At 42.1% G+C, this 27959-nt stretch overlaps 2 protein-coding genes across 5 annotated transcripts in view; both read left to right on the forward strand.

The window, feature by feature from the left end:
• Positions 1 to 24: 24 nt before the first annotated feature.
• Positions 25 to 12794, forward strand: efhc2 (EF-hand domain (C-terminal) containing 2). 2 transcript variants are annotated; one of them, XM_086091557.1, is made up of 15 exons: positions 25 to 146; positions 1502 to 1690; positions 1768 to 1909; positions 2381 to 2604; positions 2704 to 2955; positions 4318 to 4425; positions 4526 to 4664; positions 6505 to 6670; positions 6819 to 6961; positions 7080 to 7276; positions 7350 to 7483; positions 8210 to 8404; positions 12045 to 12137; positions 12230 to 12329; positions 12482 to 12794. In XM_086091557.1, exons 1-15 carry the CDS (start codon positions 108 to 110, stop codon positions 12602 to 12604), a joined length of 2244 nt encoding a protein of 747 aa, XP_085947683.1. In that variant the 5' UTR covers positions 25 to 107; the 3' UTR covers positions 12605 to 12794. The 2 variants fall into 2 exon arrangements, with proteins under 2 accessions (XP_085947683.1, XP_085947682.1); XM_086091556.1 differs by having other exon boundaries at positions 2704 to 2954; positions 4308 to 4425.
• Positions 12795 to 25346: 12552 nt separating this feature from the next.
• ndp (norrin cystine knot growth factor NDP) overlaps positions 25347 to 27959 on the forward strand; it is a 31380-nt gene continuing 28767 nt past the window's right edge. For 2 of the 3 annotated variants that reach the window (XR_015096706.1, XM_086091549.1), the window contains exon 1: positions 25365 to 25460. The gene's annotated coding sequence lies outside the window, so the exon portion shown is untranslated. Of the gene's footprint in view, positions 25461 to 27959 lie in introns of all 3 variants that reach the window. The other variant, XM_086091550.1, reaches the window with a different exon arrangement.

Consider the following 27959-nt stretch of genomic DNA (forward strand, 5'->3'; position numbering starts at 1 on the left):
GCTATTGGAAACCTACACAAGTAACCATGGTTACCGTCAACACTGGACGATACGAAGGGGCCGCCTGCAAGCACGTTTTGTCATAGCCTACATCGCACATTCCCGTCATGGCGTTACCATTTCTACCCGGAAATTCTAATATACACGTAAGTACTGTGACGTTTATGTAGTAGGTAGCTTTATATGCATAACCTATGTATGTACATACAGTACTTGTAACTTTGGAATTGATATGAGTTAAGCTCGCCAGATTGTCGAAAGTTATATTTGGGTTGATATCTTCTGGTGCATGAGTTAACTATTTAGTAATAAATTCCTTTACGTAATTTACAAGCCTCCAGAACGCAGGAGGAGATCCGTCCTGGTTCGCTTCGGCAACACTCCAGTACGTCTCAATGCAAAAAAATAAAAAATAAACTCAAAAGTTTGAATGTCTCAACCGAAAACCAGCGTTCAATGTTTCCTGTCTCAGTGAATGAGTGTGTCCAATATATACAGTATATGTTAATAATGATACAATAAAAAATTAGTTAAAACTGTGTTTGAAAACAGTTCATAAAGATGAACTGCAACTGTTTTGTTTTTAAAAGATAAATACAAATGCCAGTACATTTGTATTTAACAAGTGTACTGTCTGTACACTGTAACATGCAAAGTTTGAACATTTAATTCAGTGATCCTTTAATCTACCACTAGAGGGAGCCAGTTCCACTAGTGGAACTTGTTCCGCACCTTACTCATCACTGACCTAAAAAATGTACTGTAATTCATGTAAGACAGGGTTCAATAATTTGAAGATAGACTTTTGAATGAAGATAGATGTCCAATTGTTTAACTCATTCACTTCCATTGACGGCTATAAACGTCAAAAATTCATTTGACCTATTTCTATTAGTTTAACATTTTTTTCCACTTTTGTTAAGAGTATGAAAACCTAGATTTTTTTTATTGTACATTTAGAACATGACATTTGTGATTATTCGCGAGTTAACTAGTAAAGTCATGCGATTAATTACAATAAAAAGATGTAATCGCCTCTTGCCCCTAATTTTTAATAATCTTTTTTTAAATGAATTTATGGCAGTGAATGAGTTAATATGTCGGTACTTTTTGCAAAACTTGTTCTCTAACAAGGAGCTGAATGTCAAAATTCACAACTAGTGTTTTGATACATAAACCGACCTGTACATTTCCTGGTTCCGTTAGAATTTTTATTTAAAACAGTTCACTTCATCATGCTGTTTACATTTTGACATCATGCAACCAAGACGACACAAACATCTGTTCAACTTTACCATTGCGAGGCATTAAATCGGATGTTGTCAGAGGTATGTGGCCGTGAGGTACGAAGAGACTGGAGATGGCTCCGGAATTTAGGCATTGACGTGGACGTCCTTGGATGTGTATTCATCAAAACAATGAGAACGTGTCAGCTTGTTATTTTATCTCAATGGTGTAATTCACCTGTCATCTCACCTACATTCTGTCCTTTGTGTTCCAGCTGCTGAAGGAAAAATTCCACAAATCACAACATTTCGACTACTCGAGTGGAGTGCCTCTGCTGGCCGGAATAGAGAAGCCGGGCATCGGTGGTGAGCTGTTGCTGGGACAGCGGATCAAACCAAAATCTTCTGTCTATCCCAGAGCAGCAACCGGTGGTTTGCCGTCATGGGTTGCCTTTGACAAACAGGTATGCCACCTTCATTTACATCACAAATTCAATTCACGGTTCCTATTGATACATTTCCAGCCGTTTCCACCGTGCAGGCGCTGTGTTTTGAGGCGTACTTTCAGGAAACTGTGCCAGATGCTCCCAACAGAATCCGGAAGTGTAAAATTTACTTCTACCTGGAAGATGATACCATACAGGTGGTTGAGCCAGAGTATAAAAACAGCGGAATCCCTCAAGGTGAACCAATTTTGCTTACATGTCAGTATGTGTTGTAGACAGGGGTTGAACTTTTTGGACGTAATTCCAAAAGACAAACAACACTGCTTATCTCTAAAAAACAACAACACTTTAGCTACAGTGAAGCATGATGGTGGCAGCATTATGCTTTGGACTGTTTTTCTTCAGCTAACACGGATGGAATTATGAACAGTTCGAAATAGCATGCACCGTTAGCATCAAAGCTTCAGGCTTCTGTTTGAAAATGGAAAAATGCCAGGAAAAGCCTACTTGAATATATGAAATTTCAAGGTTTAAATGGTGGCAGGTGTGTGCTGTTTCTCATTTAAGATTCATTTGAATGTGATTGGTTAATTGTAAACACAAATAGAACAAGGTGTGCACACTTTTGCAACCACATTTCAGTTTATCAATCTATTCAGTTGTGCAAGTCTGATAATATTTGAATCATCAGTGTTTTCATGTTGGCAGGCACTCTGATCCGTCGCCAACGCATCCCATTGCCACCACCCAGGCAGGAGCAGTTCTACAACGTGTTCCACTTTAACCTCAACCAGCAGATGGCGCTGTTCGGACACGCGTTCACGGTGACCAACTGTGACCAGTTCACAAGGAACTTTCTCGCTAAATGTGGGGTGATACTCAATGACCCCGTTGCTGTGCCTGAAGACCCTTACCGCAGCCTCCGGGAAAAGGTTGCATTCTTTACTATTATTATTATTATAAATGTTTTGTTAATTTATATCATTAGATTTGAATAGTGGGTAATTGAGATGGAAATACTGTTTTCCCAGATGGAGAAAAGCTTGAGTCCATTGCGGCCGTACGAGAGGCGAGACACTCTTAAACAGTTCTTGGACCACGACTGTAAAGTTCTGCGCTTCTTCTGCTTCTGGGATGACACTCAGGCCATGTACGGCGATCTCCGAGAGCTCGTGTTGCACTACTTCTTGGCCGACGACACAATCGAGATCAGGGAAGTCATCCCGCCAAATTCCGGTAGAGTCACAGCATCCAAATTCCTCCGTCGCAGCAAACTACCCAAGGTGAGGAGGGTTGTGAAAATGCCTCGTAAGAAATACAAAATATGTCGACGACCACGCCCACCTTTCAGTGACATCACAATGACGCGAAGCCTTGAAAAAATACACGGACTGAGCACTGACTGAAACGTGTTTACGTCCGCTGATCGGGATGCGTCTCATTCTCATTCGGCATATTTTTGCAAGACTTGTCATAAAGGATGCGCTGAATATGTGGAAGCACTCGGCAAAAGGTGGGCTTCGTCATCGATGGGAATTGCCGATTAACGTTTGTGCCAAGTTCTGGACACCACCAAACACAAATGTTCCCGACCATTACGTCATGAACTTCACTGAGCATTATTATATTACGATCAGAAGCTACTGCGGATTTTTAGCTAATGCTAATCTGTGCTAACACTGAAGCCATGCTTACGTTTTGACTTTGGCAAGATTGTGCAGACGATTAATTTTTTAAATTGACTTCAATAGTAAGATCACAATTAATCACAAATTTTATATCCGTTCTAAATGTACAATAAAAAAATCTAGGTTGTCACACTCTTGTTAACAAAAAGGGGGGGGGGGTGGGTTGAAACTAATAGAAATAGTTCAAATGAATTTTTTACGTCAATAGCCGTCAATGGCAGTGAATGAGTTAATTATTATTATTATAACCATAATAATAATAATTATTGCTATTATATTGTATTGAGCAGCCAGAACAAAGACACACATGATGTATCTCTATGTCACAATCACAATTGTTTACGGTTAAGTAAGCATTGATAGGAAGGAGGGAAAAAAAGCATTGATAGCTAATTTAATTAGAACAAATGCTAATTTCTCCACAGGTGGTCAAGGATAGATAAAGCCACTAGTACACTTTCAATCACTTAATTCAACAAACCCTAACAAAACAAACTCAAGCACATTCATTGAGAGCAATAACAGCCAGGCAAAACTCTCACAATGTTCCTCCTTCTGGTTGGCTGACTTCTTCCCGTCTTTGTCGACCTTATTCACTCTGACAGCCGCACTCCCCTGCAGCATTTTTGGCTCCACCAGCCGAGTGCCTAATTCAACTTGAAAGACAGCCAGGCCTCCGTCATGTGTGTGCACTTTCACTCCAAATGTTGACCAGGATCAGCCAGCCAATGAAAAGGCAGCAACACATCCTTGTTATCTTAATCCACACCGTGCCCCCCCCCCCCCACCCCCCTGGTTTATTTTACTATACCAGTGTAGCCCAACCAAAAGCATATTATTGTTCTGCCTCTCACTACTGTAGCTTTAGTCACTGCATAGATGTGAGCGGAACATGGCGTCAAAGTTTGATGATTATTTTCTGCTTGCAGCTTTGATTATGTTATTATATCTCCACAGCATGCTTCAAATTTATCGAATCTACCTGGTGAGGTGACCAACCGCACCGTGCTTAATGTGCTGGCCTCCACCAGACAAGGAGACCGCTTCATACTGGACAGCCTCAAAGTACATCATCATTCCATTTGGCTTTATTTGTCCTTAATGTTAACTTGAATAACATAATTACAATAACATATGCTCAGCCGATGTTTACATCCTCCTGCAGACAGGAGCCATCCAAGAGGAGTTTTATAAGGATTGTGATTTGACAGTGGGCGGCGAGTTGAACGTGTGGGGCAGGAAAGTGATTATCGCCGACTGTGACGACTTCACTAAAGTCTACTATCGCTCCAAGTATGGTATAGGTAACCGAAAGCAGCGTCCTTTTTCATTCCTTCACATCTGTCTGTTATTTCTGACATCTTCTATTCTTGTAATGTCAACATGTACCCACTTGGGGGCAGTAAGCGTTAACGCATGCATGTCATCAACACTTTTCCTCAATGAGCTATTGCACATATGCTGTTATATTCTGGCTCCCCTCAGTTGATATATTAGTAATTCTCCACAATAGTCCAATGACAGAGACCAGAGCAAGAACTTTATATAATACTTTTTGCAACATGGTCCATGGGGTCTTTCTTAAGTGGGTATTATATATATATATAGATTTTTTTATATTTTTTACTATATGACAATAAGATATTATAATAATATAATATTACATCTTGTACTTTAAAGTAGCCATCAAGGTTATTTTAGTTAACTAAAAATAATGAAAAAACTTAAACTAAAATTAAAAAAACAATTTTGTTAACGAAATAAAATAAAAACGAAAATGCTTTTTAAAAAACGAAAACTAACTGAAACGACATTTTATGTTTACAAAACTAACTAAAACTAAATATTTGTCTTTGGTAATCAATTTAATGCATAAGCCTTTGGGGATGATTTATTTTGATATTAACCGGAATAAGGACGTTTGAAAGTGTGTCACACAAAAAGTGACGTCATCTAGCAGCAGCCAATAGAAAAGCACCCTCAGATGACGTTGCTCCCATGGTGTTTTTTAAACATTGCGCACAAGTAATACACACTTAAAAAAAAAAAAAACTAATACTGAAACTAACTAAAACTAAGCATTTATGAAATAACTAAAACTACCTATATTTAAAAAACAAAACTCAAAACGAAATAAAAATAACTAAAATAAAAAATTCCAAAACTATAATAACCCTAGAAGCCATAAGACCTGTTATTTTTTTAAATCATGCAGTTGTCCGGCACACGTGAGAATAGATAACCCTATAAATATGGCAACATTTATTTCTATTCATATTATTTAGTTCTTTATACGGTACTTTAAATACATCCATCCACATACAGTATCATTTAATTTGTACAAATAGGACAGTTTGTCATATTTTCAATGCTTTTCAAATCACTCAAAATGTGAATGAATTTGATTTGACTGCACGGTTGACTCGACTAATTTTTCACAGCCTCAAACAGTTGCAGGGACTAGCTTCTCTTACACAGAGATTCACTCGGCAAAATGAATCTAATAGAGCCGTAATGGAAGGCAGGACATTTACTATAATTATCTGATTGTGGGAAAAGTATCGCTGTGTAGAAGCACGCACAGTTGTATAAAGATGCTGTATAGGCAAAAAAAAATAAATAAAAAAAATCACCTCATTTACAAAACAAAATGCCGTATTTTCTGTTATAGCTGTGAACTCTGCGTAAAAGAGACATGATTATGACTATTGACAGGACGGTGTTTGTGTTTGTGTTTATACTGACCAGCGAGCAAGAAAAAGGGTAAACCTCCTGTGGTGATGCTTCTCTCAGCTGCCATCTATGAGGGCATGGGAGGGTGGCGGGCGGACGGGTGGGCGTGACCGCAACAGGCAAGCTGCCCCCAGCAGGAGTAACCCAAGCCGGGATGAGATGAGTCTGTTACCCTGGGCACAATGTTGGGGCTCTGCTGCATTAGTCACAGTAGTAAAGCAGACAGGGTGGTGATGGAAGTTGCTGTCTGACGCGTAGCAGTTTCAGGTCGCCGCGGGGTTAACGTCCGCAGAGGATGCCGTGCTCCCTCACGGATGGATTACCTCTGATCATTTCAGCGATCCTCCCAGGGTTTGTCTTCTTTTAAGTGTTTTCTCCTTCTCCACCCCCACCCCCACCCCTCCACCTCAGAGGACTTCAGCCCGGTGCAGTACAAATCTCCCATAGCCCCCAAGCCCCCCAGGCTTGTACCTCCTTATAATGGCTTTGGCTCAGAGGAGGACTCGCTAAGCTCCTGCCAGCGCCTGCTGCCCAAACCCCCACAGAAGGATCTCAATAAATTCATGGAATATGACAGGTTGGATCACATTACACACCAACATTTGGCAACCACATATTCATTTTAGCTGTCTGATATTGCTGGACCTTGCCCATTTTGTGAATATGGCGCAAATCAGCAAATGTTAATTTTGAAGTGTTTTTTTATTTTTTTTATTCTCTCACAGATGTGGCCTTGAGAGTAATGTGCTCAAGTTCTATGCCAAGATGGTGACCACCAGTCAAGTGGATAGCGACAGGGAGTTCATCATCTCCTTCTATCTGAGTGACGACACCATCAGCGTGTTTGAGCGCTCGCAGAAGAACTCAGGTTCGGACCGTGAGCCAGAACATGAACTGCAAACCGACAGCGAACATTCGAATTTGGCTTGGGTTGAGTTTTTGCGAGGCTGTAGCTTCAGAGCGTTTTCTCCTTCCTGGTCCTTTAGGTGTGCTGGGCGGTATGTTTCTGGCGCGGGGTCGTGTCAAGAAGCCGGGCCAGGAGTTGTTTAAGAGCGAGCCCTCCGTGTACTTCACCGCCCAAGATTCGTATGTAGGAGCGACCCTCTGCCTTAACAACAGGCTATTCCAGCTATTGGATGCTGATGAGTACACTTTGAACTACTTGGAGCAACATGCTGAGCAGGTTTGGGAGGAATATTTAAATAATGGCAGCACAGTCATTTAGTTAATGCCACATTTTGTGTAACTGTCTAAAGTTCCCCAAAGCCAATGTTGGCACCATCCTGGCTACACTACGGTCAATTCCAGAGGAGAAGCAGCGTGAAATCAGGAACTTTCTGACCCTTAACGATCCTGCCAACACCGGATTTGTCACCTTTGAGTCGTTCAGGTAATATCTTATTTATAAGAGTCACTTTTACACTGTTTGCAAAATCTGTCGGATTGGTTGCGATGTCATAATTTACCTATCGATCAATGATGTCACTAATTAGATCCGCAAAATAAGACAATTACAATTACAGAAAACGCAATCAAGGTTTTTAAGCTTTTTTTTTTTTATAGCGTTTGTTATTATTTTCCCCTAATGCATCTCAGTGGGCCACAATTATATGCAAATGTTGGCTATTCGCGGGCAATGAAGTTGGACCGAAGAGAGGACCTAGCGCCAAATCTCTTTCCCCCAAAAATGTTTGCTAGGCCTAAAAACAAGATAAAAAAATATATAAATAAAATGATGAGGACAAGAAAATAAAAACCCGTTGTATTAGTGCAAATAGATAAGTATAACCATAAAACAGAGAGAAAATTAGATTATTTTAGGAGAAGTTGTTTTTAGAAGAATGAAAAATTATAGTTATTTGTGAGAATGAAATAGTATTTTTTTTAAGGGAAGAAATTCCCAAAATGTAGAGAATTTGTTGTTGTTTTCCTTCACACCTCTAACATTTGGAAAATATGCCACTTGGAAGCATGTTTGAACAGAAAGGGTCTTCCTGCTCTTATCTGACAGATATTGTAATGTCTCATTACGTTTTTCCATATGGTGAATCTGTGGAATGATGTAACCTCCACTAGAAATTAAGAAAAGCTCATTTTCTGTTTGACTATCTGGCAGGGGCCTGCTGATGGGAACGGAGTGCGGTCTGAGCGAGCATGAGGTTTTGGTGCTGGGCCGATCTTTCGCCAAGCACCAGCAGCCTGAAGTGGACATTGGTCTGATGCTGGCTGTGGCCCAGGATGTTCTCAAGAAGAAGGACTTTGACCAGATCCCAGACATGACCCGAGCTTTTGAACAGCACGACCTCACCAAGTAAGCAGAAACTCACATTTTGGGAATAATATTAAACAAAATCATATAGATTTGCATCAAACAGCAAACTGAGACAGAATCAATCGCTAGTTGGGGTGGTGGTGCATTTGGTACCTGGGCTTTCAGAAGGGACTAAACTGACTTAATATCAACTGATCGTGTTGATTCGCAATTATAGAAACCATCAATAAAAATACAGTATAATGACGAAAGTAATCTGGAACAGTTCAGAATATTCATTAAATTGTTAAATACATCACACTCACCAGAGATGCTGATTATATGTATTGAGTCTGCACTCAATTTAATTGGTTAAACAAAGAGTTTCATTACTCGTATATAGTTTAGGGCAGATAGTTTGAATTGGATGTTGGAGTTTGAATTAATAAAGAAAGCACAAAAATATATGTGTTTAGGGCAGATTAGGTTGACATGGCAACATATACAGGCTGAAATCTGATTGGACAAAAAAAAAATCTAACAAACATTTACACACAGAGAAATGCTCCAAAATGAGGAGAACAGAGTATTGGGATTATATATTATGGAACAAATATTAGAATTTAGGTTGTAAATGTAGGTCTGTGCTTCTGATATTGTGGACCGGCCACCACTGGTATGTTGCAGCCAAACACAGTACACTCCATTTTGCCTCAATTGCTTCAAGATGCGATTAATTAGCAATCAATTCCAAGACCATTCCACGAAATTCATAACCATTCATTCATCGATGGCAAGCCGTAGTTCCTGCTACTGCATCATCGTTAAGATGTTTTCATGCCAAGTTGTGCACTCCCCTTGTTTCTCATGGCTGTAGCTCATCGCAGACTCACCCAGGTATTTAAAAGCCTGGGATGCGTCGGTAACGCGTCAGCCTCTTGGCCTGCGTCTTTGAACAGAGCGCACAAGCGCTGATTTGCGAGTCCTCGGTGAGCACCCCAGCATCTCGGTCCGAAATCGCTTAGTGTGAACGAGGCATAAAATACACAGGTAATGGATTAACAAGCAAACGAACACATGCGCGCACACACGTAGGCGTCACACGAGGCATCAATCGTGCAGTCAGTGGCCCCCAAATCTCTGAGCAAGCATTAGTTCCAGCTTTGGGAGTGGAGCATTGGAACCAGATGGACTCTAAAGACAAGAAATGGCATGTAGTGGGGAAGAACACACGCGCGCGCACGCACACACACAGACACAAACTTGCAATCTCTGTGTCACCTTCCTCGTTTCCTATCCTCCCTTTTAGTGCACTAAATCTCTAGATGTCAATCTTTAAATAAATAAAAAAAAGATTCCCACCCTCTCTCAATATAAAAATGAACTTCACTAAAAATAAACACAAAGTAAATATATAAAATTAAGCTACATTTAATTTTTTTCCCCAAAAGTACAGTTTCTAATATTTTATGTATTTTTGAGGGGAATAATTCTAACGAGCTTAAAAGGGGAACATTTTTCATTTTATTATGAGAATTAATTTTAGTACGAGAATTCTATATAATGTTACAACAGTGTTTCTTAATCTTGTGGAAGGTACTGAACGCCACCAGTTTACTATGCATATTCAGAGAACCCTTCTTTCCTGAAAAATAAAATGTGATTTAAAAAAACTGGTAAACAAAATGAATAGAGAGAGTAACTTTTTAATTGAATCTGGCTCTCTTCACCTTGAATTCAAAATTAAGATTAAACCCAGGGACAGCAGAAAGAATGAAAATAGCAGAGGCCCCAGAATTGAATTCTGTGGAACACCATGAATGGACATAGTCAGTATGGAGAGAAAACAATACTAAAAAATAAATCACACGACGTACCATCACAACAGCCACAAGTCGACTACTGAGTGCACCAAATTCCTTGCAGCATAGATAGGCCAAGCAATGGAGTGTGAACGTGTGATCACCTGCAGTCAATGATGGCCAAGCGGGGCTCATCATCACAAATCATTTGAGTCGGGTGTGTGTCTTGACCTCCACCAAACCCCTGATACTGACTCATTGAACCCCTGGGGTTCGATACCAGCTTAAGAACCACTGTGTTACAAGAAAAACATTTTTATAAGAAATCATAAAAGGGGAAGTTAACCAAAAACATTTTTCATGACAATAATATGTTCTATGCAGCCCCACTCGTTTAAATACGGTATTCTGAGCAACTGTGATGTCATATTCAGTCGACAGCAAGTGGCAAAATGGCCGCCCCCTGAGATGGATAAAAAACGTCTGGATTTTGCTGCATAACTCTTATTCCACAAATGTAATATTAATCAGAATGTTGTGTTTAGACTAGTGAGATCACATATATTATTGTAAAGAAATGTTTAAGGTTGACTTCCCCTTTAAGTTGAAAATTGTTTGGGAAAAAAGGCAATTTACACCAAAAAGTTCCAAGTTATCATTATACAGCAAGAAGATTTTTTTTCTTCTAATATTATAAGAAAAGTCGTATTTTGTGGGGAATTATTTTATTATTAGAATAGTTGTATTTATCCAAGAACTCCTTTTAATATGACAAGGATTATTTTTGTTTTCTAGAAGATAAGTCGAAAATGTCAAATTAAGATATGAAAATGATTTTTTGGGCAAAAAACAAAGAAAAAACAAAACAAAACGAAAAATACCCTAAACTGAAGTTGTTTTTTTTAGAGAGAGAGAAAAAAGTAACACACAAAAAGCAAAGTTATATTCTACGTCAACCTGATATATGACAAGAGATTTTATGTCTATATTTTTTATTTTCAAAAATAATATATATCTATCATAAAGTTAAGAGAATACAATTAAACTCTTATTTTTTCCAAGCAAAACATAACTGAAGTAAAATGAGGAGTAAATAAGTTACGAGCAGAAATTTGAAATGAACAATGACAAGGTCAAACAGCCGTGTTTGTTCATACTGTATGTGTGTGTTGAGAGCCTGGCAGGTGTTGATTGTTCTTCAAGGCTCTAATGAAATGGTATGGCAGGAATGGGACTCTGGATTTTGTGGTATCAGTGAGTGTGAAACAACTGGCAGTTCAGGACAAGCACCCCTAACTCCATGTACACCATATGACATGAGTTAAAGTGGATTTTTTTTTTAAACAATGTTTTTTGCTTGTATGCTAATAGTCAGATATCTGGAGTGTCTGCCCACCCATCACACTTGAAATGACACACCTAAGTAAAGCTTTTGTTTATTGCCTATTTCCAAAATATGTCTGGAAGTAACCATTCTGAATTTCTACTATTACTACTACTCCATGAAAGTACTATCATGTCAAAGCGAAAAGGTAAGAAGAGCTGCAATGTTATCACAGATTGGCTAAACGCATTGTCAGGCTTAGCTCCCAATAACTGGCACATTCTTGAATGTTTCACTTACATAGGCGTGTGGAGGCATTTTTGTTTACAAGTGCAATTTGATAACTTGGTGATGAAGTGCTTTCTCCACAAGTGAAAATACACTTCATCTTTTTAGATTGCTGTAATATTAAAGCTAGGGGTATTTTTGACAAAAGCAGAAAGTCACAGCACACGTGGAATCTGTTTTAAATTGCAAAAAAAAAAGTATTATGTCTCCTTTAGGTTACTCGGAAGGATTATAAAGTGCTATAGATATTGATTGCTCTGCAAATCGTTTTCCTTTGCTTCTTTAGAACAGGACGCACGTCCATCAAAGAGGCGACAACTATCTGCAGAACCTTCCAGCTCCCACTGCCTGACAACCTGCTCACATGTCTGCTCCGCAAGTATGAACTGTCTATGTTAAGGTGGGATTGATTTGATGCAGTTCTCAGATGCCATTTGTACCTTTTGCTGTGGGTGCACGTGTGATATCAAGGTTTGCAGACGGGGGCCAGATAGACTACCATGCCTTCCTGGCTGGCATCAACTGGCTGGAGCATCCTGCTCCCCCGGTGATGCCCGACGACATCCTAAAAGTAAGGCAAAGCATGCAATCAAATACATTTCATTGTCTTTATGTGTGTACCTGACCTAAGAAGAAACGGGTCAACAAAGGATAAACGAAATATTTTTGGTGATATTTTTTTCCTTCTGTTACACTATTTAGTTTTTTTCCTGTCTTCACCAGTTTGAAGTGAATCTCCGGCGTGATGCCAGCGGAGTGAAAAACATCAATTACTCTTCCCTGGTGCAGCAAGCGTTCCCTGGCGTCTCCAACGCGGTTGACCCGGAGAGCGCAGCATCAGCGTAGATGAGTGCACTAAATAACACACGCACACGTGAGTGTGGGAAATTAACATCCAATCTGTGTGGTTTTGACATCACACTTGAAAACGGAACCACATTTCAGGTCAAGGTGGATTACGTAATGACTGCAGGTATTATGCTGTAGCTTCCAGCACTGAGTTGAATTTATACAAGAGAGAATTGGCTACAACAGAGGAGCGCTGCTGTCAACTCACAGCTGTGGAAACAACAGGTACTGATGAGACGCTCACATTCAGTCCAATTGACATGAGACAATTTTATGTTATTTTTGTAATGTCTCTAAATCTGTGGTTCTCAAACTCTGTGAATCATAGCTTGGGAATCCATAATGTCATGTCGGGCCAATTAAAAGCTCTTTTATGGTTGTGACCTTTCAATCATCTAACATCAATGAATAAAGATTTTATTAATATTATTGTTTTATTTTTTTTTAATTTAGAATAGGCATAGTGTTACAAGAAAATGTCATTTTTCCCCTCTCTTTTAAATAACAAAATGTGTATTTTTCAAAAATACAGCAGTACCTCAACTTATCAGTTGAATTTGTTGTGGTCAAGCTTGTAACTCAATTTACTAATTAAAAAAAAAACCATAGGCAACATTTTAATTCCTGTGGCACTAAGGGGTAAGAAAGTAGAAACCCTGCCACAGTATGGCTTTAGCCCCGGGTGCTAGCTAGTGTTAGAGTAGACAATATTAAGTATTGTACTCTTTGCGTGTTCAATTAACTGAATGGTGAGATCCTGGTGAAGAAGTCCCTTTGCAAAGGTATCAAAAGCTTTTGATGACAACAATTGAACTCTCTCAAGCAGTTTGTTCAGATTGTCTCTCCGGCTCTCCGTCACATCATTATTTATTGAAAAGTGGGTGAATACGAAAAGTCTCCTCCCATCAGCCCACAGTATATTTGGTTACAACTCAGTGAATACAAGAGAATCTGTTCCCATGGGTATAAATCAGATTAGAGAAAAACAATAATAATCAGCCTGTGCCTCCCTTCCGACCGGCCCCAGACAAAACTCCCTTAAGATAGCAAATGTACAAACCCGTTGCCCTTTCTCTCATGAAGGTAACACAGATAAGAATACAATTCTATTCATTGAGCCATACTGAGTTAACATAATTATACCTACATCTACACAGCTATAACTAAATACAAAATGGTTAAAATATAAAGTAAAACAGTAATAATGTTAACAAAGTTAACATTAGCTAGCTCCCTAGCTCCTATCGTGCTCATTTACCTGCTAGGGAGCTAGCTAGCTAGCATCAATGGCTAAAGCCAAACTGTGGCAGGGTTTTTCCTGGACCTGGATTTGCCACCTCTGGTAAATATGGTAGTTATGTTTAATTACTTTAGTTTAGTAATGTTAAATTAATTTCAGGAACGTGAGGAGGTTCTTGAAAAAAAAATCTCTCCACTGTAAGGGGTCCGTAAGAAGTTTAAGAACTCCTGCTTAAACTTTGTGGTGGAAGCACATTTTGTGGAAATTTGATCATTTTTGACCCACTTTGTCATTCATTAAGAATTGTAGTTGTGTTGGCAATTGCATTAGCAGTAGATAGCGTTTTGCTTGAAGTGTCAATACATGCACAGCACATACTTGTACAAAATGTACATGAAAAGTGTGATTGGGAATATAAATCAATAATAAAGTGATTAATGATTACCAACGAGTCCGGGCTTCGGCCTTCCTGGGTAGAGTTTGCATGTTCTCCCCGTGCTTGCGTGGGGTTTCTCCGGGTACTCCGGTTTCCTCCCACATTCCAAAGACATGCATGGCAGGTTAATTGAACACTCCAAATTGTCCATAGGTGTGATTGTGAGTGTGGATGGTTGTTTGTCTCTGTGTGTCCTGCGATTGGCTGGGAGCCAGTTCAGGGTGTACCCCGCCTACTGCCTGAAGCCAGCTGAGATAGGCTCCAGTGCCCCCCGCGACCCTTGTGAGGATACGCGGTTAAGAAAATGGATGGATGGATGATTACCAAGGCGAATCACATGTCTTATGATTTGTTAGGTGTTGAACGAACGAGCGTAACCAACCTCTGTTTATACCCAGCGAAAATGAGGGGTTCCCCACCCGCCCAAAAAATATGGGGGACTTTTTGATTGCAATAGGAGAGTCACAATTCAAGGAAAAATGAAAAATGGCAAATGGCTGTTGGAAAGATGCTTGTACGGATAATATGGTGTGAGTTGAATTTCACCTTGGGTGATTATGAGTATAATAAATCAAAATATAAATACATATATACACAGCACAAATAGCAAAAATCTGTGTTTAGTTGCTTCCACCTGAAAATTATTATAATTGCCTACACTCTTAAAACTGGTGGGTTAAATGTAACCCAAATTGGGTGAAACGGGACTGAGCCAATGCTGGGTTATTTATACCCAGTGCATTGGGTTGAGGATTTGACCCATTACATTACCGGTAGGTCAACATTTTGATCCAATAAGGGCCCAAAACTATCCATACTGATGAGTTAAAGCTACCACGAAATGGGTTATCAGGTTATCAATATATATCTGTTGTTAAAACTAGTATTTAATTGAATCACACTGGAATCTTCATAATCTTGGAGTGTTATAGAAAATGTAAATAATTGTAATTAGTTTTTTCGGTTCCACAGAAAAATCACGAGTCGGGGAGTTTACGAAATGGTGGTAGTGGGGGTTCACATTGCTACATGGCATAATCAGACCACAAAATGACATCGGCATCAGGTGTGATGTATATGCTAGTCGCCAACGAGCGATAGTTGCTTTCAACCCAACAAAGCAGGAGAAGTGAGTTTGAGCAGGTGTTAACGATCACAACCCATGTAGAAGTGGTGTCTATCGGGCAGGAGTGTCATGGAGAGGATGTAAAGTGCTGGATAAGAGGTCTAGCATTTACATAAGGCTGAAGAATCTAATTAGGTGTGATTATGGGGGCTTAGAGCCCACTTCACAAGGTAAGCTTCATGTCTTGAGGTGCACATGTGGAAACACTTAAAGTTTGCAGCCAGATTTGAACGTTTCCTCACTTCACTCCAACTTTGGCATTCGCAAATGCACCTAATTGCTGATTGTTTTGTTAAACCTATCCTCAGTTTGTTTCTTCCTCCCACATTCCAAAACCCTGCAATTGGCTAGCGACCATTCCCGGGTAAACCACCACTAGGATAGGCTCTTCTCACCTGCAAGCGGTGTAGAAAACGGATGACTCGTGTAGCTCCAGACCATGACACTCCCACCACCACGCTTGACTGTAAAGCCACACTCTAAAAACAGTTGGGTCAAAAATTGGCCGATCCTCTACTTGGGTCAATTTGACCCAACTTGGAGTCAAGAAATTGGTCTTTTAGTGTAAAACAACTCATAAATATAGCTCAGATCCTTTACGTGGGTCCAAAAATTGGGTCATTTTGTATAAAACAACCCAGAAAGTTGGGTCAAATTGACCCATTAAGTGGATCGGTCCATTTCTGATCCATAATTGGGTTACTTTTGACCCAACAGTTTTTAGAGTGCAAGACACGCTTGTCATTCTATACTCCTCCTCACCTGGTGACCACCACACACACTTTGACACAATCTGATCCAAATAGGTCTCATCAGACCACAGGACAAGGTTCCAGTAATCCATGTCCTTAGTCCTAGTCAGCAAACACTGATAGTCTGACCCCTCACCCCTTCAACCACCGCAGCAACAAAACCATCCATTGACCAAAACGATTTGGGTGACGTACTGTAAAACAATGTTAAAATCTTCCCTCATCCATCTCAATTGATAACTTGTTACTGTTTAATTGTAAATAATAAGAACTTATTAGCAAAATAAGTGATTTTAAATTATTTAATTATAGAGTAGAAGGAAGTGGATTAGCTGTCAAAGTCTGATAATTCCAAAATTGACCACAGTGCCAGTAGATGGCGCTGTGCTGCAATCAACAGCCACACATTTCTGGAGCAAGCTAACCACTGGCGGCCATGTTGGCAGGGATGACAGTCTCAGAAAAGGTCATGGAAAGCATGAACATTAGCTTTGCATTCTCGTAGGCATGTAGCTAAAAAAGAATATGCCTTATCCGCCTATTCATATTTTTGGCTTTTGTTTACTGGAGAGAGGTCTTGTCTGGTAGTATACAGTAGGTACACATTTCTCAAACATTATATTTTTTGTACAGTATACTTTTTTTTGGGGGGGGGGGGTCAAACTAACTAAGGTGAAAAAAATATTCAAGCTTTTTTATTTATTTCTTTATATTTATTTTTATTTAGTAAATGGTCACTTTTAGGCCACAAAATAGTACAGTTCAACTACACGGACAATTGGTTATAACGGACACACGCATATTAGTCTGTTAAATCGAGGTTCCACTGTAAAAAACACAGCAGTTAACCTGTTTGATTATAAAATCCAAATCCTACAAGTGGGTGGTAAAAAAAAAATCAAATAAATGATGGTACTATCAAGACCTTTATCCAGATCCTCACCATAATTGAATATCTCCTTGAAGGACACAAGTGTCACCGCTCCCTCAAACCTTGATGGAAATCACTTGTGTTTTTGCATAATTTTAATGACTAAGGGTAATTAGTGGGGTGAATTAAAATTGTTGGCAAAACTGTTTGTTGAGATGGAAGCGTGCGCGTAAGCATTGTCCTGGTATGCGAGCTCTAAATTCTCGGGGGAAATAAGAGGCTGCGCTAAGTGGAGCTTAGCGGGTCAAAAGTTTAAGACACACAATTACCTGAATGACCTCGACTGACCCTCAAATTTCTCACCTTCTCGAGGAGCCTGATGAATTGAAGGGGGGGGGGGGGGTGTTGTTTACAGCCATGAGAAGATGGCCCCTACGCCTCCACCACCAAAAGCAGCAACGGCCTCCTGTAGAGTTGTACAAGCAAAGTTTGGGTTCTAATGACACTTCCAGGCATCATCAGATATGGCTGCTGCTGACATTATCACATTAAAACATTGCAACTCTCACACACACACATACACGGTCAGCAAGTAAATGGCTTGAGACAATGCATCATAATATCACATTAACGGAACGCTCAAGTCAGCCAAATGTGAATCCCATATGCGGCGGGAAGAGGGCGGGCCCGCAGGAAGAAGCCTGCAGCCAGAAGACAAACCACCTTCAAGGACCCATTTTGAATTACTTTTGATATTGTACTGCGACAGTGCCCTCTCGGGGGTGCGCGGGATTAAAAGTGTAATACTGTTCTGGTGTAATAATGTTAAAAACATGTTCTGGAAAAACTGGTCGAAATTAATCGCTACAACATTTATTTGATGTTTTGAAAGAAGGGTTAGTTTTGATTGATTCTATCAGGTATATTCATTTATAATATTTACAGATGTAGAAATGCGCACTGCAGTTTCTAATACTTGTAAAGTAAAACAAGTCCCACCTTGGCTTCAGGCAACACAACATTCTGTCCCCAGCAGGGCCGTCACACTGATGTGACCGGTCCTGACTGGTCCTCCCTCCCTCATCTTGTCAAGATTAGCCAGCCAGGGTCACATCCCACACTCGGTGGCCCGTGGGCGTGCGGTCTTGACCGGAGTTCGTCCTGAAAAATTCCTGGATTTTAGTAAATGAGACAACAGCTGCTGGATGAAGACCACATGAGAACGAGACAGGTCTCCGCCAAGGTGGAAAGATGGTGCTCTGTATTATCGCAAACAGTGTGAAACAACGTGCGCACAAGGCACAATGAACGTACAACAGTAGCTCACAAAAGTTAGTACGCCACCCACATTTTTGCTTAGTTATATCTTTTCATGGGACAACACTGAAGATATGACACTTTGACATAATGAAAAGTAGTTTGTGTATAACTTTTTGTACCCTCAAAATAACAATAAATGTTCATCATGGCACCTCATGATTAAGAACTTAAAAAAAAAGTAATGTTGCTTTACATAAAGATGGCCTTGATTGCCAATATCCTGTTTTAGTATTCTTTTTTAAAGCATTGCTTTTTGTCGTTTAGTTCACCAACACCCCACAATCAACAATGGTTCAGTCCCGTGGTCTTGCATTTGTCACATGCCAACATACGGACGCTATCACAACTTTTCAGTCTGTGTGAAAAATTCACCTTCACTATATTTGCTTTGTGATGATGTGACTTATGAGTCTGGCTGTGCCTTCTTCCTCCTTTTCTCATCTTCTGGATTCCCTCCGACGCACTTACAGGGTGCCAAACTTTGTCAACGCAAGTCTTATTTTGGGAGCAAGCAAAGCCATCCAGAAAAGAAGATGATTTGGCCTACAGTGCAGTTAAGTGTCATTCATTATAAACATTTATCATCTTTTGCCTCTTTTTTTAATTCTTCTTCTTTAGGGTGTCTCTCATCACAGGAAGCCATGTGAGGTTAACAGATGAGGTCATTACATTTGGATGTCCTGCGGGCATCATTCCCGAATGCACGTTGTCATAGGCACTCAGCATACACTTCATTAGGTATACAGTGATCCCCCGCTACTTCACGGTTTAGGCTTATGCGACCACGGCTACGCGCTACTCTAATGTGAACACATTTTTTCATTTGTGAATCCCCTCTACTACATCGTGGCATCTGAAGCCTACAGTCTATTGTTGTTAGTCAAATGTCTTCCTCTAAAACGATGTAAACGGTATTTTTAGTACAGCGTGATGGAATTTTGTTCATACAAGTTTTGTCTCTTCACTGGTGCAGCAGTCCTATTTATGCAGGTGTCTAGAATGAGTTTGAAGTGTGGGAGTTTAATTTTGGAAATAGAAGAACGCATTTGGGTGGGGGTGGGGGTGGGGGGTTGTATGGGGGTACGATATCCGCCCTGTTGAAAGATTTTCACTTTTTGCTGCAGTTTTTAACCGACCCAAAAGACGGGAGATTTCCTGCACCAACCAATAAGGTCAAATTAAAGGTCTATAACAGAAAACAGCAATAACAAGCAATAATCAATGTAAATATCAATAAATGTTTAATAAATGACTGTTTTTAATGAAAGAGAAAAAACATGGTAACCTTTTCATTAAACTGCAAGCAATATGATGTCATCACACGATATTCTGCTCACAGCCACCAATTGTATTTACATATCTACTGATTGCTATGATGGGATTGGTTGCAATAGTATTAGCCATCCAGCAAAACCTCTCCACATTTTGGGATTTTCTCCTCCGTCTCCGTCTTCAATTCCGCTTATCCGGGGTTGGGTCGCGGGGGCACCAGCTTTAGCAGGGAAGCCCAGACTTCTCTCTCCCCAGCCACTTCAGCCAGCTCCTCCGATGGGATCCCAAGGCGTTCCCAAGCCAGCCGTGAGACGTAGTCTCTCCAGCGTGTCCTGGGTCGTCCCCGGGGCCTCCTGCCGGTAGGACATGCCCGGAACACCTCCCCAGTGAGGCGCCCAGGAGGCATCCGAACCAGATGCCCCAGCCACCTCAACTGGTTCCTCTCAACGTGGCGGAGTAGCGGCTCGACGCTGAGTCCCTCCCGAATGACCGAGCTTCTCACCCTATCTCTAAGGGAGAGCCCGGCTACCCTGCGGAGGAAACTCATTTCGGCCGCTTGTATCCGGGATCTTGTTCTTTCGGTCACGACCCACAGCTCGTGACCATAGGTGAGGGCAGGAACGTAGATCGACCGGTAAATCGAGAGCTTTGCCTTTCGGCTCAGCTCCTTCTTCACCACAACGGACCGATACAGCGTCCGCATCACTGCAGACGCTGCACCGATCCGTCTGTCGATCTCCCGCTCTAACCTACCCTCACTCGTGAACAAGACCCCAAGATACTTGAACTCCTCCACTTGGGGCAGGACCTCATACCCGACCCGCAGAGGGCACTCCACCCTTTTCCGACTGAGGACCATGGTCTCGGATTTGGAGGTGCTGATCCTCATCCCAACCGCTTCACACTCGGCTGCAAAGCGCTCCAGCGAGAGCTGGAGATCACGGCTTGAAGAAGCCAACAGCACCACATCATCTGCAAAAAGCAGAGATGCAATGTTGAGGCCACCAAACCGGACCCCCTCGACACTCCGGCTGCGCCTAGAAATTCTGTCCATAAAAGTTACGAACAGAATCGGTGACAAAGGGCAACCTTGGCGGAGTCCGACCCTCACAGGAAACAAATTCGACTTACTGCCGGCAATGCGGACCAAACTCTGACATCGGTCGTACAGGGACCGAATAGCCCGTATCAGGGGGCCCGGTACCCCATACTCCCGAAGCACCCCCCACAGGACTCCCCGAGGGACACGGTCAAACGCCTTCTCCAAGTCCACAAAGCACATGTGGACTGGTTGGGCGAACTCCCACGCACCCTCAAGGATCCTGCTGAGGGTGTAGAGCTGGTCCACTGTTCCACGGCCGGGACGAAAACCACACTGCTCTTCCTGAATCCGAGATTCAACTTCCCGACGGATCCTCCTCTGCAGCACCCCCGAATAGACCTTACCTGGGAGGCTGAGGAGTGTGATCCCTCTAAAGTTGGAACACACCCTCCGGTCCCCCTTCTTAAAAAGAGGAACCACCACCCCGGTCTGCCAATCCAGAGGCACTGTCCCTGATGTCCACGCGATGTTGTAGAGACGTGTCAACCACGACAGCCCCACTACATCCAGAGCCTTTAGGAACTCCGGGCGAACCTCATCCACCCCCGAGGCCCTGCCACCGAGAAGCTTTCCAACCACTTCAGTGACTTCGACCCCAGAGATAGGGAGGCCCACCTCAGAGTCCCCAGACCCTGCTTCCTCAAAGGAAGGCGTGTTGGTGGAATTGAGGAGGTCTTCGAAGTATTCTCCCCACCGATTCACGACGTCCCAAGTCGAGGTCAACAGCACCCCATCTCCACTATACACAGTGTTAATGGCGCACTGCTTTCCTCTCCTGAGACGCCGGATGGTGGACCAGAATTTCCTCGAAGCCGTCCGGAAGTCGTTCTCTATGGTCTCACCGAACTCCTCCCATGTCCGAGTTTTTGCCTCAGCGACCGCCGAAGCCGCATTCCGCTTGCCCAGCCGGTACCTGTCAGCAGCCTCCGGAGTCCCACAGGCCAAAAAGGCCCAATAGGACTCCTTCTTCAGCTTGACGGCATCCCTTACCGCTGGTGTCCACCAGCAGGTTCGAGGATTGCCGCCCCGACAGGCACCAACCACCTTACGGCCACAGCTCCGATCGGCCGCTTCAACAATGGAAGCACGGAACATGGTCCATTCGGACTCAACGTCCCCCGCCTCCCCCGGGACAAGGTAGAAGCTCTGCCGGAGGTGGGCGTTGAAACTCTTTCTGACAGGGGATTCTGCCAGACGTTCCCAGCAGACCCTCACAATACGTTTGGGCCTGCCTGGTCGGACCAGCATCTTACCCCGCCATCGGAGCCAACACACCACCAGGTGGTGATCAGTTAACAGCTCCGCCCCTCTCTTAACCCGAGTGTCCAACACATACGGCCGCAAATCCGATGACACGACTACAAAGTCGATCATCGAACTGCGGCCTTGGGTGTCCTGGTGCCAAGTGCACATATGGACACCCTTGTGCTTGAACATGGTGTTCGTTATGGTCAGTCCGTGACGAGCACAGAAGTCCAACAACAAAACACCGCTCGGGTTTTGATCGGGGGGGCCGTTCCTCCCAATCACGCCCCTCCAAGTCTCACTGTCATTACCCACGTGAGCGTTGAAGTCCCCCAGCAGAACGAGGGAGTCCCCGGGGGGAGCGCTCTCCAGCACACCCTCCAAGGACTCCAGAAAGGGTGGGTACTCTGAACTGTTGTTCGGTGCATAAGCACAAACAACAGTCAGGACCCGTCCCCCCACCCGTAGGCGGAGGGAGGCTACCCTCTCGTTCACCGGGGTAAACCCCAACACACAGGCGCCTAGCCGGGGGGCAATGAGTATGCCCACACCTGCTCTGCGCCTCTCACCGTGGGCAACTCCAGAGTGGAAGAGGGTCCAGCCCCTCTCGAGAGGATTGGTACCAGAACCCAAGCCGTGTGTGGAGGTGAGTCCGACTATATCTAGTCGGAACTTCTCAGCCTCGCACATCAGCTCGGGCTCCTTCCCTGTCAGAGAGGTGACATTCCATGTCCCCAGAACTAGCTTCAGTAGCCGAGGGTCAGACCGCCAAGACCCCCGCCTTTGGCTGCCACCCAACTCACTGCGCACCTGACCCCTTTGGCCTCTTCCACCGGTGGTGAGCCCATGGGAAGGGGGACCCACGTTGCCTTTTCGGGCTGTGCCCGGCCGGGCCCCATGGGTGTAGGCCCGGCCACCAGACGCTCGCCTTCGAGCCCCACCTCCAGGATTCCAGGCCCCGGTGACCCGCGTCCGGGCAAGGGAAACGAAAATCCAAAGTTTGTGTTCATCATTGGGGTCATTTGAGCCATGCTTTGTCTGGTCCCTCACCTAGGACCTGTTTGCCATGGGTGGCCCTACCAGGGGCATGAAGCCCCGGACAACATAGCTCCCAGGTTCATTGGGACACGCAAACCCCTCCACCACGATAAGGTGATGACTCACGGAGGGGATTTTGGGATTTTATTAAATCAAACTCAGCTTCATTGTCTTACCTGTGCACTCACTATTTTTCCATTCACCCAGTCAGCCTTGTCCATCTCATCAGCCACTCTGCTCACCTGGGCACACAGGTGCTTCAAATCAGCAATCAGCCTCTACTGTTCACACGCTCTAAGGCACCATCCACACGAAAGCCAGTTTCAATGTATCCTCACAAGTTTCTTACCGTTTAGGCCGTTCGTCCACATGATGGCGCGGTCTCGGAGCTTGAAACAGATCACTTTTGAAACCGGGTTCCAGAGTGGAAAGATTTCAAAACGCGCCCCGTACGCGTCCGTCTGGACACCATATGTAGGATACTCGCCCAGTGATGACGTAATGGTCGTAGATTGATGACGTATGCGCCATTTCTCGCGTGACCGTCAGTCTGTCAACAACAATGGCGGATAGCCGCATCGTAGTCGTTTTGCGCAGCCTCTTTAGCTTGCTTATGCTTTTGCAGCAAAATATTTTGCTTCTTTATTCCCACGTTCAACAAGCGGTATTGTATTTGAATCTCCTGTGTTCATCTTTTTCATGTTGTTTCGATACCTGTTTGTTCTGTAGATTGCAATAAAGTTAGAAAAATAAGTGTTCGTCTTCTTCACTGATTCTTCTACACTTTCCGTTAACTCCCTGTGGCTGCGCTACGTCGCCCCCCAAGACTTGACATATACATTACAGCCATAAAACGTCCTCAGCGTCTTCTTTTGGACACAAGCAAGTCTTGAAATGCTTCTGTGTGTACGAGATTTGTTTGAGGAACGAAGACGGCTTTGCTTCCGTCTGGACGGGGCCTAATTGTACTTTCATTCTCATGCAAGAGTTTCCAATATTCCTGTGTGGATTGATCTCTACACTGCCTGCCTCTGCCTCCTGCCACGGTCAACAACTTTTTTTTTGAGCGTGCTAGCCGCGGACTATATATATATATATATATATATATATAATTATATGAATGGACTGCCAATAGGACTATTGTGGCTGAAACCAGAGGGCAGCCATCTTACTTTGCCACTTTTACTGACAACTTCTGTTACTGTTTTCAGCTAAATAACATGAAAACGCAGCAGAGAAATCACTGTATTCAAGTTAGGTGGCCTTAGCGAATGGCAACGTAAGATGGCCGCCAGTGGTTTCAATTCTCGTAGTAGCAAGTAAGCCGCATTGACAGTCCATTATTGAGCAAATACGTGCCTCCTGCCTTGTCCTTTTCCTGTTAATCGTCGGGGACGGCTCGGGCTGGTAGAGCGGGTTGTCTAGTGACTGAAGGGTTACTGGTTAAATTTCCGCCTCAGACTGCTTTTACAATAATAATAATAATAATAATGTATCGGATTTATATAGCACTTTTTTTTCCAAGGACATAACGACACATGACTTGGGGAGAGCGGGGATCGAACAGCCGACATTCTGGTTACTAAACGACGAATTGGGAAAAAGCTGGGAAGAAGAAGAATATGCAGTATGTATTTTTAAATTACCCTTAATTACTTTATTTAAAATATATATATATTTTGTAAATTAATCTATTATCAAGTACTTTTATGATACATTTGCCATTTCCAATATACACACTGTACATATCATTAGACCTTGCAGGTGTACCTAATGTTGTGTCTGGTGAGCATAATTGTTCACACACGCTCTTAAAATGAAATCTCCACTAAGTGAAGCTGACTCCTCAGGGTGTAGTTTTACAACTACTATTCAAGTTTTCATGTAAACTCCCAAGTGGAGGACTTGGCAATACAAACTGGAGTAACAAGTCAGGAGATCCCGTCAATGAGGTACTGAAATTTCCCGCTTCTCCTGCCACCCTTCACCCATCCCACCTGCTGAAGTAAGGAGAAAGGAGCATTTGTTTCTAAATAAACAAAACACTTTTATAACCCTGGCCTCGTAAACAAAAGAAAAAAAGAATTGACTTTTGGTTGTCTCTATCCTGATGGTTTGGAACTACCATTTGCTACTACGGGAAGTGTGTCACAGAGCATCAGCTGCTTTGTTGAGAGGGGCGGGGGGTGTGGGGCATGTGATTGGCGGTATCACGGTCCACATGCTGGCAGGCAGTAGCAGCATCCTCCGAGACTGACGCTGTTGCCTTCTTTTGGGAATGAACGGTGAGAGGCGGAGAGAGAGAGAGAGAGAGAGAACGAGGAGGTGAGAGAGTATGGGAGAGGGAGACAAGCAGAGCAACCAGCACACGAGTAGAGAGGAGCTGAGAGGGGGAACAGGAGTTGGACAATTCCAGTCTTGCATGGTCGGGATACTCGGACTCTTGTGAAGGTAAGACTGGCGTCCATCCTGCAAGCTTAAGACTCGTGTTCTTGTCACTTTCAAGAGGCGTGTAGTACATTAAAGACAGAATGACTAAAAAGTGGTGTGAAGTGGTCAGCATGAAATGAAATGACGTAGAAATAATTTTGTTACTGTACTACATTTGTCAGGTACAGTATCTGAACTTGAGAATTTGTTTTCCTGATGTTTTGCTTTTACTCTCTACATCTAAAAATAGATATCTTTACTTTCTACTCCTTACCTTGGGGCTTGGGTTTTTCCTCAAATCCAAAACATGAAGACACATAATCTGAGATTTTAGCCCAAACCATCATCTACCAAAATAAAACACGTATCTACAAATGTTCTAAAATATGAAGAAAATATCATGTTTTAGTTTTAGTTTTTACAATAAAATTTAATAAATAATAAAGTTTGTAAAATAAGCCATCATGTCTCATCTATTCTTAGTTTCTCTTTAACTTCCAAAATGCTGCTCAGGAATTATTCAATAATATGCATGTAAAATAATTAATTGATCATGTTATTTTAATCAAATCCACACAAACACACCAAAGTATTCTGATTTGGCTGTTTATTATTGGCTGGTAATGCCGGAGAATAGATGGTTTGCTTGAACCAACATGCATATTGTCGCTGTGCTATGAAAAATGTGTATCGTTAATGTATTTTTTTTTTAGGTTATTATTAAAAAAAGGTTGGGGAGATACATGTTTTTCATTGGACAGCAATACATAGTTTGCATGACCCAACGAGCTCATTGTTGCGATCCAATGAAAAGCCTGTAACTCCAAATGTTTTGAGGTTTTTTTAAGTCAACATGAACTTGTATTTTCTGGACAAAAAAAGTAAAACTTACAGTCATTGTCATTGGACAGTGACCATTGTTTGTAACCTGCAAGTATCTACAAGTTTTTTTCTTCATTTCCAAAACATAAAGACATATTTTTGTTGTTTTAGTGTTAAAAACAAACCAAAAAAAAGGACACAGATTTGGAGACATATGGTTTTCATTAAACAACACTGGAGGTTAAGCATCAACCAAACACCCTTGTTAAAAATAAAAAAAATTATTATGTCCAAATTTTTTTACTTGGAAAAAAAAATCATTAATGTGAAGAAAACACAATTTGGAATGTTTAAAAATGGTGAGTTACCGTACATATGTCAGAGGACGGCGTCCTGCATGCGCATGTTTGTTACTTTTGCACAATTGTAACTTTGAACACATGCATATGGTGATTAAATAATGATCAAATAAATGTCATTCTGTCTTATGAAAAAAAAAAAAATTCACACAAAAAGCCTGACCAATTTTGGAATAACATGCTGTTCATTGGACAGTTGGGTTTCAGGAAATAGCCTTCCTATCTTCATCTATACAGTATCTCCACATTTTATGATTTTTTTCCTTATCCAGCACTGAACTATGACTTGTCTTGCTCAAAATTTTATGCGGAATCGACTTGACTTGCTTGATTTATTTATTTTTGCGACAGCAACTCGGCATGTGCTTGAAATTTGAAGGTCAAGACTTGAGATTTGCTTCCGAATTGCACATACTACTGTAAGTGACTTATTCGCACCTCTGATCTTTTTCCATGGACTTTGGAGATCCAGGTATGCGTAAGGTGACAGCAAAGTGCGAGTGGTTGCAATTAGCTGGAATTGATGTGCAGCGGTAATGAAGGTGTTTGCCTTGGCCGAGTGGACCGTCTAATCAGGCACTGACAACAAAACGTGCAAGGATAAGTGCAAGGCGTGAAGCTAGCATGGAATGTGGAGTTAAGAGTAGCGTGAATGACCTTGGGGGTGCACGTCTTGCAGGTGTGTGCGTTTATGCGCCTGACGTTATGATTGACTTCTGCCGGCGGACCACCGAAGCTGCAGAAGGACTTGAGGGATTAAAAAAATAATAATTCTGGTAGAACAGGCAGGCTTCTTAATGAGAGAAATGATCATAGATCAAATCTCAAAATGGTGCTGAACTCCTGCCTGGTGCCTCAGGTCAGTTAAATTGTTATTATTACCAATAGCAAGTAGCCAGCACTGGGTCCGAAAGGGACAGAGTCAATGCTGGGTGGGTTATTTCTAAAAGACGATTCAACATAGGGTCAATTCAGTGGATTACGCTTCAATTCAATATGTGCACTTCAGTTCAAGAGGTTATGATGCAATAGTTTGTTGATGTCATTTTACATTACATGTAAATGAAATTGTTAGTACTGTAAATGAGGCATTTACTTCAAATATGTATCGCTCCATTAAATGATGATTCAATTTGTAGTTCAACATATTTTAAAGCGAACAGTTTGGTTCAATTTAATGCATTCACATCTTTAAAAATAAAAATAATAAAAATCTGATTCAAAACGTTTTTTGTTAGACCGCTATGGAGCAAGCATAATTTTTTTTTTAAAAAGAACAGGAAGGATTTTGAAAACCTTCACCACCCTGGCCTAGAAGGAATTGCTGGAAAAGGCAAAA

The sequence above is a fragment of the Leptonotus elevatus genome, chromosome 12, assembly GCF_054856555.1.
Source record: "Leptonotus elevatus isolate MCC_2025b chromosome 12, RoL_Lele_1.0, whole genome shotgun sequence".
NCBI lineage: Eukaryota > Metazoa > Chordata > Actinopteri > Syngnathiformes > Syngnathidae > Leptonotus > Leptonotus elevatus.